The sequence below is a fragment of the Anguilla anguilla genome, chromosome 18, assembly GCF_013347855.1.
Source record: "Anguilla anguilla isolate fAngAng1 chromosome 18, fAngAng1.pri, whole genome shotgun sequence".
In the NCBI taxonomy this organism is placed as follows: domain Eukaryota; kingdom Metazoa; phylum Chordata; class Actinopteri; order Anguilliformes; family Anguillidae; genus Anguilla; species Anguilla anguilla.
Window position 1 is genome coordinate 13,438,817 of NC_049218.1, and position 16,333 is coordinate 13,455,149.

General features: G+C 38.9%; 1 protein-coding gene and 1 long non-coding RNA gene across 2 annotated transcripts; both read right to left on the reverse strand.

The window, feature by feature from the left end:
• Positions 1-6,051: 6,051 nt before the first annotated feature.
• On the reverse strand, positions 6,052-10,446 carry six3a (SIX homeobox 3a). The gene is made up of 2 exons (XM_035400819.1): positions 9,102-10,446; positions 6,052-7,138 (listed from the first exon to the last, which is right to left on the reverse strand). Exons 1-2 carry the CDS (start codon positions 9,791-9,793, stop codon positions 6,946-6,948), a joined length of 885 nt encoding a protein of 294 aa, XP_035256710.1. The 5' UTR covers positions 9,794-10,446; the 3' UTR covers positions 6,052-6,945.
• A 2,371-nt stretch (positions 10,447-12,817) lies between these two features.
• LOC118218269 lies at positions 12,818-13,471 on the reverse strand. Its single transcript, XR_004763395.1, has 2 exons — positions 13,368-13,471; positions 12,818-13,067 (listed from the first exon to the last, which is right to left on the reverse strand). It is a non-coding gene; the product is annotated as an uncharacterized LOC118218269 (long non-coding RNA).
• Positions 13,472-16,333: the final 2,862 nt, after the last annotated feature.

Genomic DNA, 16,333 nt, shown 5'->3' on the forward strand with positions numbered 1-16,333 from the left:
TGGTATGGTAAGGTTGGTTTGTCGGCGTTTTTCCCAACAGAACAGCGCATATAGCGTTAATTTGTTGTTTTATTCGTCGAACAGTTTAAAGTTGTTTGTCCAAGTTGCCTACAAACAAGGAGGCATATGCACGCTGATATCGTTCCTCTCGTTAATCAGATCACTGTCTCGGCATTTGCTTGTAAAGAAGGCCGAATTAGATTTATAAATGTCGTCACACATTTGTAAGTGTTTGAAATCATCATTAGCTCGGGGCCTTGCTAATCATGGACGCTCCAGTTCTATGAATCCAGCCAACTTACTTATACCAGTATCTTTTTATTGATTTTTTAAATCATTTTATGAATCTGACCTTTTTAAATACAAATGCAATTCGGTAGGATTTCTCCAATTTAAAGAAAGTTTAGAACGCCCAGTCCTGTTTGAAAATAGCCTTAAACGAGGCGGAAATGGCAGAATTATGGCGACATTAAATTGGCTTGGGGGAAAATAGGCGTCAGTTCGTTTTCTTAGAGAAAATCCGTGGAATAATTCTGCATTCACGAAGAATATTAGTGTGAAGAGTGTATAGCCTATTATTCAAGATAATTATTTGTACACATTGGGAATTGTATTAATTTCTTTTAAATATTGTCCATAACAAAAGTCGCTTTTGTGCAAGTGGTGAATTAGTTACCCGTATTAATACTAGACAAAACCTAAATATTAATTGCCTGAAGAATAATATATTACAAAGGACATGTAGAAAACATGGTTGACGATATCCTATTAGCTAGAGGGAACCAGTTTGTACAGCGTTCTTAAAATATTTGTAGAGGTGAGCTGAGAACGAAAATTTGGATATTATATTTTATCCACGTTTGATTGAAATGATTGAAATACGGAAAAAACGGATGCAAGTGTAATCTTTTAAGCTATATAAAAAGTTATTGAATTAGGTTATGTGGAATATATATTTGGTGGAATGTGTGGTGTGCGTGCGTGCGTGCGTGCGTGCAGGTGGGACTGATGCGGTTGTATCTTCTGGATAACATTATGTCACGTTGTCCTTGTATTTTCATTATATAGCCTGTGTTAATTAGGTACAGGCCTAAATACCCCCTAAATAATTGTACATCCTTCGGAAATACCCGTTTAAAAGTACAAAATACAAGACAGTACTGGTACGGAAGGTTTTGTCGTGACCGCTGCTTTTTTTTTTCTTTTTTTTTTGCGTTTTTTTTCCAAAGCAGAACATTGTTGTTTGGCATTTAATAGGTCGGGCTTGGGTTCAACTTTATAATCGTCCTAAAGTAGACATATGACTGTACATAGTCTTTGTAATATTTATTTGGACCTTGTCCAAAGTTTCCTCTTTGCTCGGGGCAAAGATGGGAAGCCTCGGATGTAACCTACTCAATCGCTATATGAACTCACTGGAATCCCCACAAATAAAGATAGTCGATAAGAATAATTGGCCTCACATTCATTTCCCGAAAATGACATAAAAGCACCTGCTTTCCTATTGCGTTGAACATGTAGCTAACATTCAATTTTCTTTTCGATAGCCTGGCTTAAAAAAGCAGTTAAAGTTTGAAACAAAAAAAGTTTATTCACTTATATACTAAGCACATTACCAAGCACACACCGTTTTGGTGTTTTGAAAAGATGCGTTTAAACATCTAAGGGACTAATTTAATATGCAGGCATTGTTTGGTGCACATGTAGCCTATTGTTTACCAATAGCCTACACGTGATATTGCTATGGGTTTTAACCGTAAAATGACACGGGGCAGGCTATGGAAAACGCAGGTGCTCGTAGGGTTTAAGCTGCTGCCTCTCTGTGTCTGCCAAGCGTGCATAAGGCGCAAGATCAGAGAACCCTCTGCCCTTCTTTACCACAATTCATGATCTAGGAGAAGAGGTGCCTTTCAGGTAAACAGGCTAAAATTTTCTAGCGCTTACGTCATCCTTATTTAGAGGGGTTTCTGGAATAGTATTAATCTGCATTAAAGCATTTTCTCCCGTGCTGACCAGTTCTAAATCGGTAAGCATCCGAGAAAGGCTATGATCCCATCTGCCTTGGTTCCAAATTAAAGTTCAAACGGCCGGCTTATACACTGCTGATCCTGTATCATAGCCTCTCGTGACCCCTCAATTACTATTTAATAGAATTACAGTTTTAAATCCCAGTAGTCTTAAAGAATGTTTTATCACAGACCAAGCATAGTGAAGGATACAACAGACGCTTTAACGCATGAACATTATAGCTCATAACTAGCATGGAACTAGCGTTTCTTTTTTCCCCAGGTTTGTTGAACATGATCTGTTAAATGTCATCCCATGTTGGAAAGTCCCCGCTCTCCCACGTGACAAATGATACAAACAGACTTACGCACACTCACGCACCCAAAAACATAGCCTTCACGCGGCCCGAACTGAAATGCGAAAAAAATCTTCAGCTGTACTTTTTCCCTTTTTGTATTGGCCTTGTTTTTAAGTCCTGATTATTATGTTTTGTTTAGTTACAATGCAGCACACCAGTGTTTGTGTTGAATATGTGGCAATGTCGTTATAAAACTGATAGTTTGCGTGAAATTGATAAGGGTAGAAGTTTGCTGCCTGTTATATCACTAGTTAACGCAACGCGAAACAAACCTGATATTATCATCGTTCTTTGGTGTCCTTACGTTCTGTTTACAATCACCAATCAACAGTAGTTTTAATTCCAAACAATGCTTTGTTCGAGCAGTTTTTGTTATCCTTTTTAAACATTAAACATTGCCCAAGGGCCCTTTCGTTGAGAGTTTGTTTTCTTTAATATAAGTTTAGAATAAATAATTAAGTAACTATTGGTTGTTCAAAACGCGATTCTGTTACATGCATTTATATGATACCCCTGAATATGTTTAAGTGCGACATCTTACCTTTTATGTGGCTGTTATTAGCAAAAGAACTAGCGCTAAGCGAAAAGGCCCCCGTCCTGCCCAGAGCGGCTGTGGTGTTAGGCTGAGTCGCTACTGCACGCGTTGAATCCAGGTCAGAGGGAACTGGCGCTCTTTGAGAGCTGCATGAATACACACGAATAGAAAAGTTGTGTTCAGTTAACCGATGAAATCAGAGAAAAAACAGGGCAAGCCTTTCTCGCTACAGGCCGCAGCCAAATAGCTCTCGTCTGCCTATATGCGCACAAGGTTATGGGAATAGGACAAATAATCCTTTCTGCTGTTTTTTTGACACACGTACTATAGACGACACACATACAGATAGAAAGGAAAAGGGGTCCGTCCATTGTTGTTCCACTTGTCTCACATTCTCGTTTACTTTCTGTCCTTATTCATATGAGTATCACACTCAGCGGTTCCCATTCTCCAAGTTCTTTTGTTTTGTAATATTTCGCTGGATGGATCGCGAATACTTATTACAAATATAGCTGACACATGTCAAGAAAACAAAAGCATTATTATTATTATTATTATTATTATTGCAATAATAGAATCACTACGACTGCATAGTACTACTATTTTTACTACTACGACTAATAATAATAGTAATAGTAGTGATAATAAAAGTAGTTGCAGAAATAATAATAAAATGCAATGCATGAACAAGCGGGAGTCCACAAAAATCGGCATTGCATAATATGGTAAATTTTGTTTAGCAGTATGTCGCTTAGAGCACTATAACTCCTGTATTTGCATGTTATAATAACAATATACTCTTAATTTTGTATAGTATTTGCATGGTTACTTTTGAATTTGTGCTTATGCAAGTTGTCCTACTAAATATCCAGCTTACTTCTCTATTAAAATTCCATTAAATTTTACTTAATGATTAATGCTGAGCGGGTAAGCATTGCATCGTTTGCCCAAAATCCACCTGTATGACTGCTAGTTAACTGGTGTGATTTACAAATTTTATCCATTGAGATAAGCGTTTGGCCAGTCTAGAGCAGTCATTAGTTAAGTGACCAACCTTAAGACTGAAAGAACATTAATAACCGAAACAAATCATTTCCAGACCATTAAAGTATAACATTCGTTTGCTGCCATCTGTTTGATGTAATCTGTTGGTAGTAGGCTATCCCTTTTATTGATAAAAATGCTCTTCAGTTTCCGATTAATTTAATCTTAATCAAGGTCGGGCTTGTCGTAGCCAATAAACTAATGGAGATTGAGAGAGAAGGTAACGATAATGATCAGCGATCTCGGGGTAGCAGGCTTCACCGGCTCCGTGCTTGTGATAGGCCCTATCTTCCTCGTACAGATGGAATTAAGAGGTGAAAAAGGGTTTAAATTGAGATTTGCATCAGCCGCAATCAACCACTAGGGATTTTCATGGACTTTAAACGAACGTGGATTTTTGTGGGCCTATGTCTGCAATATTCCTCAATGTGTAATTATACAAATCGATAAACATTATTTCAGCATGCAACATATTTCTAACACGGAAGTGTTGTAGAAAACTTTGTATAAATACATTACCAATACAATTTTAACGTAGAAGCCAAGAGCTGCTGTGAAAATATAGGGAAAAAGTTAGGTGGTTGTAATGCGCATGCGCTGTGATACAACTCCAGTTTGATCGTGATAGCAATGCATTTGGGATTAAATTAAACCATATTTTAATATGTAAAGCAAATTTATGTAGAAGTGGCATAACATTATTTCTAAACCATCGCCTAAGCTTAGTTGCAGGACTAGGTTTTTAATTTCGCCATTTGGTGAGTAATAGTCGCAATATATTCAGTAATGCAAAATATAATTTGAGCTCTGATTTCAGGTTATACTGTTTTAATTAATATTTTAAAACAATTGTAACTTTCGGTAATTTGTATGTAATTATTGCTTGCTTTTACTGGCGTATTTCAACATTTGAGAAAAAAATAACGGATTTACCAACTGGAACAAATGAGGGGGGAAAAGAAATGCGAATTCTCGAGGAAGGGTCGTTTCTGAACATGGGAGTGATTAATTTTCCCATATACTGGGTAATATAAAGTGGTGATACGGAATAGTTGATTGTATAATAACACAATTATTTTTCTTCACCCACACCACACCCACACGTGTTATTTTGTCTTATTTTTTAGGTTACGCAATTGATGCATTAAGTAGCAGTCAAAATATATTTATACAGAGCAAAACTATGTTTAGACTGTTTGTACGGGGCTACGCTAAAGTGTCCACATGTATTTGTCAATTGTTAATATCATGTAGTCCACTCATAAAACAGACCGCATTACTATCTCTATTGTTTTCTTCCTATCAGTACACCGGTGCTGTCATTGCGCTTTTAGATTTAGTTGCATATTTTCCAGTGTATTTTCAGACATTATGGCCATCAAAGTGGTGAGAGGGTGCACTCTGGCCTACTTTTCTTGCCCATTCAAAAGAGACATTTTAACAGCTGCAGCGTGCAACGACAAATCAGTTGTGCCCCCAATTAAGGCCACCATGAAAAAGTATTACGGTTTCAAAAAGTTGAAATAAAATAATCAACATGAGGCGTATTAATAAGTTTTATGAACCTTTTTTAATCGTGGACTTTAACGTTGACGTACTGATTAAAGCTGAGTTCTGTAAAACGGAAGGGGATTTTTTCTCTCTCACGAGGAGATGGCTGGAACACCGCTCGCTCTAAAAAGAAAGGCTCTTTCACTCTTCTACAATGGAAGATTGGGCCAGGGGCGGAGTCCGCGATGATTAGTCCATTTAATGGCGCGTTTACTTAATTTCTGTATTCACTGGCAACCATAAACAAAAGGCGAAACAAGGGTCTCGTCTAAGCACTACACTGACGTTTAACGTGTTCGATTATGTTATATCTGCATACATCCGTAAGAAAGAAAAGCACCAACATAACATCTACTGATATGGTACAGGGCACACGGAGGGGATTTGAGACAGTGGTTCACACCACATTTGAAACGGAAATATATTGCTTGCGCACCGGTATGACTGTGTCCCCATGAACACCATTGACAATCCCGAAAGCTGTCACAATATGCTTGACACTGAATTTTTCCAAGGCCGACAGCAAAAATAGAATAAAGACATAATACAATAAATGTATAAGAAAATGGAATACTGTATTTGATTTAGAAATTTATACATAAACATAAACACGCAAGTAAAGAAACATTGAATAATATAAGCGCCTTAAGCGAGCACGGAAAATGACTGAACATGTTGATGAAGAATACTCCAAATTTTATATTAAATCGCTTTTGCATAAAATTGACCGATAACACTTGTTTGTCTAGAATCATTATCCCATTTAAAGTAGAAAAACAAACAAACAAAAAACCTAGAGCACTTTGTCTTACGTTTTGACAAATATTTTATGTAGGAACACCAAGTCAAGAAAAGTGAACAAGGATAGAAAAGGGAATGGAGAAAGACAGCAGTATTATATACAAGCATATCTCTACACATATATTACAGACTGGGAGAATGATCGCATTATTTAAGATATACATAATTCAATATAAAATCTCGAAATAAAAATAAAATCTGTTACAGTCATAACTATTCGGCTCCACATTTGACCAGTACCCCACACAGGCAGTGACAGAAGTGTAGTAAAAAGGTGCTTACGACTCAAATGATTGTCTGATGGACATAAAATAAAACAGGATTGCATCTTGGCTGAGCGTCATCATCACTTGGACTAAAACAGAGATCAAAAAGGCGATAAAGAGCAGGTTCTGGTAATTCCCTCTTCTCCGCGATCCTTGTAAAAAATATTGAACTTAGAGTATTATTTTTCCCCAGATACAAAAAAAAATATCATGCAAGTAGTGAGGGGGCAGGGGAAGGCGTGGGTCCGCTGAAAGCGCTTGAAAAAGACGTGCTTTTATCTCTCTTTTTAATAATTATACCAATTGGTCCTTTTTTTTACTTCCCCAATATTTCATAGTCTTTTTCAGGTCCATATTCCCTGTAAATACTTGTCTTTTTTGTATCATACATCGCATTCTGAGTCACTCGATGTCACTGAGAGAATGGACGTGCCGGTTTCGACTCGCTCTGTCATACTTGAAACGCTGGTAGTCGGACTGGCCGCGGTTGATGGCGATTCGGCCGAGCTGTGCGGGGTACACCCGGATTCTGACAGAGATCGCATGCCATTCTGTCCTATTGCTTGGTGCTGAAGCCTGGTGGGAAACAACAGCAAGAAATAACACCGCAATTAATACAGATCTCTGCCTATCTTTTTGCCTCTACCCCTTTGCTTCTCATAATGCACGCACCCATGCATGCACGCGCTGAACCCTTCATTCACAGTGCTTAGTCCGAACAAATATACTTGTACTCTGAGAAAAGATGCAACTACTATTCAAAATAAAATATAAATGCATAAAAAATTATAAGTCACAAAACTACTGTATTTAACATAAGTGTATTTTAATATTTGTAGACATTTATTTTGCTTGCATTTAATTTCAAAAATGAAAACAACATGGCCAGTGTTTTTTTTTTTTTCTTCTCATCATTAGGCTATTTGCTTTACGTAACTAGGTTTACATCTATTAATACTTTATTGCCCCTTTCCAAGTTCAAAACTTGGCGCAGTTATGTTTTGAAGTTACAGCTTCTGTTGCTATAATAGCAAATTAAATGTTGCGCGAGTCAAATCCTTTGCGTTTACCTCTATAATATGTGAACGTTAACTGTCCAAATGATCTCGTATTTTTCATATACTTTTGAAAATTGCCTCAATGCTATGGATTTCCAGTGTATAGTTTGTTTGCGATACTCTCATTTATTATACATTACTGGGGAATGTGCTTTACGGCTGGACACACAATGTGACCATTGGCTCAACTTAGTTTAAAAATAATTTTGGTTTATAAAAATGTATAGTATTATGAGCACATGTAAACATGAATACAGCTAATGCTTGATTCCGAATATAAATAAAAATGTATTGTAACGAGTGGGGAATGATTTTAGTAAAATGTGGGAGTGTATTACTAAACCCAAGAGAAACTGACAAATTTCTCAATGTCTGTGTGTAGCCATTGAAAATTATTATAAATTATTAGAATCCCCATATCAAATATGCAAACTGACAAAAGTAAAAAGATAACAATGCTAGCTTGCAAAACATAAGCACATCGAAAATAAATAATAATAATTATTATTGTTATTATTGTTATTTTTACACACACAACAGACACACACACGCATATATACATGCATACATACACAAACACACACATATGTGTGTGCGTATATATATATATATAAATATATATATATATATATATATATATATAATTGAAATAGACTAATAATTTCAGATGTGCTTCATCTGTTTACAAAAGAAGCCCCTTTGCAGAAGTACTACCTTAACTGAGAACTGTTTATTGGATTTTCACCATAAGGACGGATTTTGTGTTTATATGCGTCGCTAAGGCCGTTTGTTTTGGTGTTTTCTGACAAACATTTTTACTGGTAGAGATAAGGTTTAAAAGAGGAATGTCATATATAAGATTTTTTTATTTAAGATACTGCGTGTGCAGCCACGCACACAACTCCTTTTGCAATTCAAGAGCACTGAAATGTTACATAGTTCAGTGTAGTTCATTATTACAGAATGTTTTTATGTCATCCATGTCCACATCAGCATTCAAATATTAATCCGACTTTAGGCTATCGCTTTTGTTTTGTTTGTTTGTTTTGTTTTACACTGAACCAAGTTCGTTTAAATGTATTTTCATTTCACAGCATTGCAGCATTGTATTGCTGTACAGCGCGTTTTCATTTCGTTTATGATTTTACATTCAGCGAATAGCTAAATATACGTTCATTTGAATTAAAACTGAGAACGCATTTATGTATAACTTCTAAGCCTTTTGAATTTCTGGTTTTCCGGTAGCCTAGCATAATAAAGCTTGCAGTATGTTTCGCAGAACAGTTTGTTTACATTCAAAATTAAAATATCCCCCAACCCCCAACCATCGCCACCATAACACCACCGTTTGCTTGTAAATACTGTGATTTTCTTATACAAATCATTGTTTCATTTTCGATAGAAGTAATGAATGCATTTTCGTTCATACAGTTTTCGTGTAGTATATTGTTAAATCAACAATGTGACAAAAGCCAACTGACCTGTTTTTAGCTGCCGCGGCTCTGTCTCTTTGCCTCCGATTTTTAAACCAATTCCCCACTTGCGTAGGAGTGAGTCCAGTGGCTTGAGCCAGTTCCCTTTTCTTGCTTGGATTCGGGTAGGGGTCCTGGAGGTACCACTCCCTTAAGAGGCTGCGTGTCCGCTCTTTGAAACAGTGAGTCTTCTGCTCGCCGTCCCAGATGGTTCTAGGCAGGGGAAACTTCTTCCGCACCCTGTACTTATCAACCGGTCCTAGTGGGCGACCGCGCAGTTTCTCGGCCTCCTGATAGTGCGCTTCTAGCCACATGGCCTGCAGTTTGCCGTGGGAGTCCTTCGTAAACTTGTGATTCTCCAAGATGTGATACAGGTCTCGGAAATTCCCCGTGTGGAAGGCGACCACAGCGCGAGCTCGCAGAATGGACTCATGCTTGTTGATTGCTTCGCATGCGCCAGGTGCCACCGGCAGAGACCATAGGAACCGTCCCAGTCGTTCGATATCTCCGGTTTCTTCCAGCGTCTCGCAGACGCTCGCCACTTGCTCCGGAGAGAAGTTGAGGGTAGGTAGCTGAAACATTGACAAGTCTTCGGGAGACCTGGTGGTGGGAGCGCTGCTCGCCAAGAGCAAAGGGCGATCAGCGAAGTTTGGCAGGAAGAAATGGGAGGGATAAAGCTCTAAAGGGGATCTGAAAACCATGGAATGACCTGAGAGAGAAAGAAAATTATCAAGGAAAAGGAACGACGAGTAAAGATTGAATGATTCAATAGCTATCGCCTAATGACACCAGCCTCATAATATCTCCCCTAAATCCACCGTGAGTGTAGCATTGAAACATTTTGTTTCGCTTTTCTATTGGTCTTCTTGGTGTCGTTGTAAGGTTGTCATGGCAGCCCTGCCAATCACTGTCAAGCGTGCCAATCATTAGCCAGTACGTAGAGGCTTTCACCACTTCTGCTGCACGCACGGGGGGTTATCAGAAACTCCGATCTCAACACTACCCTCCCTCTACACCGGCTCGCATGAAGTAAAAGCCAATGCTTGCCTATTTGTTGAATGGAATGAGCAATTAGAGGGTGGAATATTATTACGATCTTAACGAGGCTCGTTAAGGCAAGGAAGATATGTAGGGAAGAGGAATAGGAGGGGGAGGGGTTGTGGGGGTGCCAAATGGGCCAGGCAGGAATACGGGAATACACATTTGAATAAAGGGGTTTCTAACCGAGTCAATTCACACACGATTTGCCCATAGTTTCGCCTCATTCGCCCCATCTGAACACTTTTAATTCGGGAAAAGGAATGGAAGCTGAGCTCATTAGATCCCGTCCAGACAGGGATCATGCTCATCAAGGAGGACAACAGAACAGCAAAAACGCATCTTTCCTTGAAAAACGAATACCGTTAATTTTCACAGACCACGTATTCTTAATTAGCAATGCACGCCTGAAGGGAAAGAAAGCTTGAACGGGCTATGTCAATATTGCAGTAACATGACATAGCTACTTGGGCTATAGGCTGCACGGACCAGTCCTGTAACATTAAAGCTGACTCGCGCCAATGTACCTACTGCTTCCAAGAGCGGCGTTGCACACTCCAGCGCCAGACGCGGCTGTTGCAGTCTCTGGCCTTTTGCCCAGCGCATGTTTCCAAACAGAGTTATTGTACAATGAATATTGATGCTTTCAGTGGTGATAATTAATCCCAACCAACCACACAACATATCGGCATTAATACACGCATAGCCTACAGTATTATTACTATATATGCAAATTTCACTAAATGCATAAGGAATGTGGTGTGGTCGTGTGCGCATACGCTATTATTAAACAGTTCATATAAATAAACTTTAATCCAACAATAATAAAGTGACCTTAAATGTTAAGTCTGTTCTATCATGACATTTTCTTGACCTCTGTTGCTCTTACTGTGTATTGAATACATTTACTGAGAAATGTATTCAATAAAGTAGCCTAGTCGGGACTGCCTTGGCAGTGTATGTTTAGCTAGCTCGGTTCTAAAAGGTACGAGTTCACACACACACGCACGCACGCACGCACACACACAGACACACACACACACAGACACACACACACAGTAGCGAACAATACAGACATTGTAGGGGCATGTATAAGGCGTAGTGAAACGCAGCATCGAGACTTCGGTTAATCTGCCCTCAATAAAGCTGAAATAATTATACTAAGCCTCCTTTCGACAAAATCATTGAGGAATTTACACAAAACTTTTAAAAAGATTTTTTACATTCCACAGCATTTTCCTCAGACTCACTCCACTCAGATAGCGGGTGCAACAAGCTTGCGGCTGGTTTTGGGGTGTTTTCATTTTATTACACCCACAATGGCTAACAACATTGATTTGTGTAAATTGTTTTCCATTAGTCGCTATTATCGTGTATTTATACATGTGTATCTCGGATAGAAATATGGATGTATGTATGTTGGGGGCGGAGGAGGGGGGGGGGGGTGTTGTTCATTGGGGCAGGTTGTGTCTTTGGGATCAAACCTGTTTGCTCTCCTGTCATAAGAAACTCCGGTGAGGTAATTCCAAGTGGCACTTGATTCGGTCCAGTTGGAAAGCTTCTTGGACTGGAAATAACCCGCGGCATTTCGATCCTGGCCATACTCCTGTCCAAAAGCCTCAACTTTAAGAGCTCGGACCACACAGAGAAATATCCTAAATGTTACACGTTTATTTTTTCTGTTTTGCATTGTCATTATATTGGCCGACTCACTCGCCGAACCAATTCATTTAAAAAACGGAGTTCTAGTTGGAAGCAGTCCTCAAACACATATTCGGAAATAATTTGAACTCGTAATTGTGTGGTGAAATGTAAACTCTGGATTGGTGTGCAAATCCTGTAGTAAATAACATTCTTTTACATAGCTTTTGTTTGCGTTAAGCATGTAATTAACACCCCTAAACAAGTTTATTCACCTGGTCTAATTGTCTGTTTATCCCCGAGCTTATAATGCTCTTCTCTTAACGATGACCAGCGGGAGACGTGCTACTCAATGCAAGCAAACCACTAGGTCGATCTTTGTTTATTTACTCGCCTGTTCTTACAAAATGGGCAGAAGAGATCAGTAACGTTAAACTGCTACACGAATTATAAGTTAACCTTGGCCCCTCTTGTTATTATTGATTTATTTTACAATACACACGGCCTCAGAATCTTAATTTACCCATTTTAGACGCCAATTTGTGCACATCTGTAAAGGAAAAAATAAACAAAAGTGTTGCGTCACCGTGAGAGAGAGAGGGGGGGAGAGAGCGAGAGAGCTAAAGAAAGACAGAGACCGAGGGGAAAGGTAGGGAAAGGGTATATTTTACTTTGCTTTCTATTGACCCTCAGATTCCACAGTGATCACTATGATCTGATAAACTTTTAAGCACGATAAACTGCAGCCTGCTGGGTCAACAATATTCTGCCATTAAACGTCATATTTGTGCGCAGATTTGAAGTGGAGCAATTGTATCGGAAATAAAAGAATATGCTTAAATTAATTCGGACATTTGGAGTTATAAAAATACCTAGTCTACTTTGAGGTTTTCTGTGATTTAGGTTATTTAGAATTTGCATTTGAATTGCCAGGTTTTTGTTGATTCCAGAAAATGATTACTGTCATTTAATCTTCGTGGAGAGAACTATAGGCTAAATGGGTTTTGAATGTGCCATGTTGAGTTAGCGAGTAACTAAACAGTTTCCTAAGGGAATTCATTTAATAATCTGATCAAAGACAAACTAATCGTTTGTACCACGTTCGTGCCCGGAAAGCATGCATAGGCTACTGTGAAACAAAATCAACCCTTCACGATCTTTCTTCTTTCTTCAATGTTCTGACAACGGATTGACGGCGCTGGACACTTCGTGTCTCGGTAGAGGAACAGTCCGAGCCAAGATTTCGACGTACAGAAGTCCGTTGCAACGTTCTGAAGTGGAAATCCTTTCCGGATCCTGTAAGTTTATTATAGGCAAGCGCTGAACTCCCACGTCGCTTAGCAGGTACAATAAGTTTCTGGTAGTGTTTACCAAGATAAAAAAGAAAATATGTATAAACAATAAGGATATTTACAGCTTCAAATATTTGTTTTAAATAAACGTAATATTTTTTAAACCCCGCTTTATTTATTCACGGTCAACCAGAGTAGAGTATTCGTTGTTATTAACGTTTGACTTGAGTGAACGTATCGCTAGCCTATCGTTAAATAAAACAAGCCAGGTCAACCCTCGAGTATCAAAAAGTATCAAAATTACCATCTCTGTGTTATTTCTGTACTGAAAGGCCAGTCTTAAATTCCTCTCGCGTTGACCACAGTTTTCATTGGGAGCTTCTGTCGCTGTTCCTTCTCTATGTCCGCCTACTCGAATAGCCTATTGCTGCGTGTAGCTTTGTGGTACCGTCGGGACGGGGCGCAAATGCTTCCCTTTACGTTCATAAAGCTTCGGCGGTTCGAGCTCGAGTACAAACCTAGTTTGTCTGACCTGTGCTTTTTAGGCAGTTAAAATGTCATTTTATTTCTCGATAACAGTCGTGAACAGTGCGACAATAGCCGTTGTTTTCCCCCCGCGGGTGTTTTTAAAGCAAGTGCGAAAATCGCAGCGCAATAGGCTGCATCAGGAGTTGTTATAAATCTGTTATGAGCGCTGGACATTTACAGGGATATAAGCAATCAGTAAGTAGCACGCACGTCTTATATGCATTAATTCACGGATTATGTAGCCCATGTAGCCAATGCGTGTATGTATGTATGTAGCAACAATAATAATATAATACGTTTAAATGTAGCGTCGGTAATCTACATGTTTTGCATAGTAGATGGCATATCACCTGGCGAGAAAGTAAACAATCTGCTTTTATTCCAAAGAGTATAAAACATCCGTGTCTTAAGTTTATTATTGTTGTCATTAGCAGTATCTATGCTAATTACCAATAGCCTATACTCTGTGGATATCGCTGATAGCGCTTTACGTTACGTTTCCTCTGCAAAGCGTAATTTAAACAAAGCTTAACTCCTTCAGCAAACTCAAAAGCTCATTTAAGATTAGTTTTTAATTTCCCGAACCTTTTTCCTCATTTTTGTGTGGTCTCATTAAGTGGGCATCCTGCTACGTCCGCGGAGTTATACGAAAGCTGTCCAATCAGTGTATTTGCACGGCTTGTTAGCGACAGTTAATGAGGGCGCTCCGCAGACTGAGAGAATGGCGCCTCGATGTTAGATTTACCTTATGTCAACTCGTTACTTCTAATGAAGCCATTGGAAGCTTCTCCAATGAATGGAACCAGGCGACTGAAACTGCAGGCCCTCTTTCTTCCGGTATCTCGGAGGAGCACGGGTGCTGAGCTGAAATGCGAAACTCCCCGGCACATGATTCGGTAAGGGGGAGGGATGAAGAGGAGGAGAAGAAGGAGAATGAGGAGGAGGAGGCGGAGGGGGGGGGGGGGGGGGGGGGGTTTGGGCCTCTGCGTCATTTTGATTCAATGAAAGAACACTGGGGGGAAGGAATGTGTGTGTATATGGGGGGGGGGGGGGTTTGAGAGGGGTGGAGGAGGTTACTGAAAGACATTTTACACAGTATAATATCATAGGGTGCTATCGTGTATTAGCCTACTTGGTCAGTTGGGCTTGACATCTCTGTCTCCTTCATAAAAAAGTTCTCTTAAGCGCCTCTGTATATGCGGTTCCCAGAGTTGCTTTTCATTTGGGTCCATGTGGGATTTTAGCAACATCAACACCGTTGCTAATCAATCTAGATAATGCAGTATTGTTTGGATTTTCCAAACGTTCAGCTTTCCCACCTTGCTCCCCAGCGACCACTTCAAAATCAGTCATAGCCATTCTTAGCCTAACTTATTTGGAAAAATAGTATTTTATTTTATTTAGTAGTATTAGTATTTATTTTATTTAGTAGTATTAGTATTTTATTTTATTTTTATTTTTAAATTTAAATCCGTCTATTCATTAGTTTCCTGGTTCTTCATGCATTGATTTGTTTTTCCCTTCAAGCAGCAATTTGTGAAATGAAAATGTGTGAATCTTCTGGACCTATATAGGTTAATAGGCTATTCCTGTTGGTGTATATTAGCCATTCTTGCTGTAATAAAAAAAGAAAGTAAACACACGCATGGGAATTACACTCTCGGTATTTTTTTTTTTATTTGTATTTTTTTGGATTGGTGTGAAAGGTTTCAAGAATAGAAAGGGATGACTATATGCAATTCTATAATTTGATCATACAATCAGTGTTTCCATAAGGTATGCTGTATGTGCCGGTGGCGCCTCTGTAGTCCCAAGCATTCAATTCCACGGCCCTGACGAGGACTCAGCCAACCGAAAGGTTTTAGCCCCATGGGTTATCACTCATAGTAAACAGGAATCTTACTAGTACTGACTAGTAAAATAGTGCACCGTTATGCAGATGAACTTGACTAGTTTTGCTTGTCTGTTAAAACTTAGATTCGAGGTCCGGCTTGCGACCCCTTCTTCACCGCACAATAAATGCCTGTCACCTCTATGTGCGCGCCGAATGACATGGGTTCCTGATACAAACTGAAACGCGGCCGAACTATTCAAATAAATGCAATATGTAGGCAATACATATTGTGTATTGATATTTTGACAGGGCTATTTGATATAAAATACACAAGTGACTGCACTTGAGTTGTTTGTAGCACCTACCTCAGTTCATGCATCAGAACTCTTACTATAGCCTAAATAGGAATGAGGGCCACAACAGATCAGCATTGGTGACATGTCTGCCCATCGAAAAAAGTTTTAGCAGCTGATAGATGATTTTATATTTTCACGTATAATGCATATTGTAGTACTTCCTCTTTTTTGGTGGGAGGACGACATCCAGTGTGAGTTTTTTAATGAATGTAGGCCTAAGAAGCATGCTTGTTTAAATACATATAATTGTGTGGTGTTTATTTTTCTAGAACGAACGCAGAAAATATATTTAAAGCGATTAAAATGTATGTAGCGTGTCAGAAAATGTATATGAATTCAAAACTAAGGGAGAAATTCTATCTTTCTGCTTTGCGGTTGGTCATGTTTTTTGTAGTATTTTAAGCATGTGTTACATTTTTCCAGAGTTGCATATTATCATTAGTCTAGCAGAGGTTTGCAGAGGTTAACTGGCACTTGTGGAAATTACGAAAAAAGCGTCCGAACCAACAGCAAAGCAGCTTGATTGAATTGTCCACTCATTGTTGCAGAATA

Coding starts and splice junctions, on each gene's coding strand:
- six3a (XM_035400819.1), bottom strand. CDS start 9,793: ATGGTTTTCAGATCCCCTTTAGAGCTTTATCCCTCCCATTTCTTCCTG. Junction 7,139..9,101: donor GCCGCGGCAGCTAAAAACAG/GTCAGTTGGCTT, acceptor GTTTCCCACCAG/GCTTCAGCACCAAGCAATAG.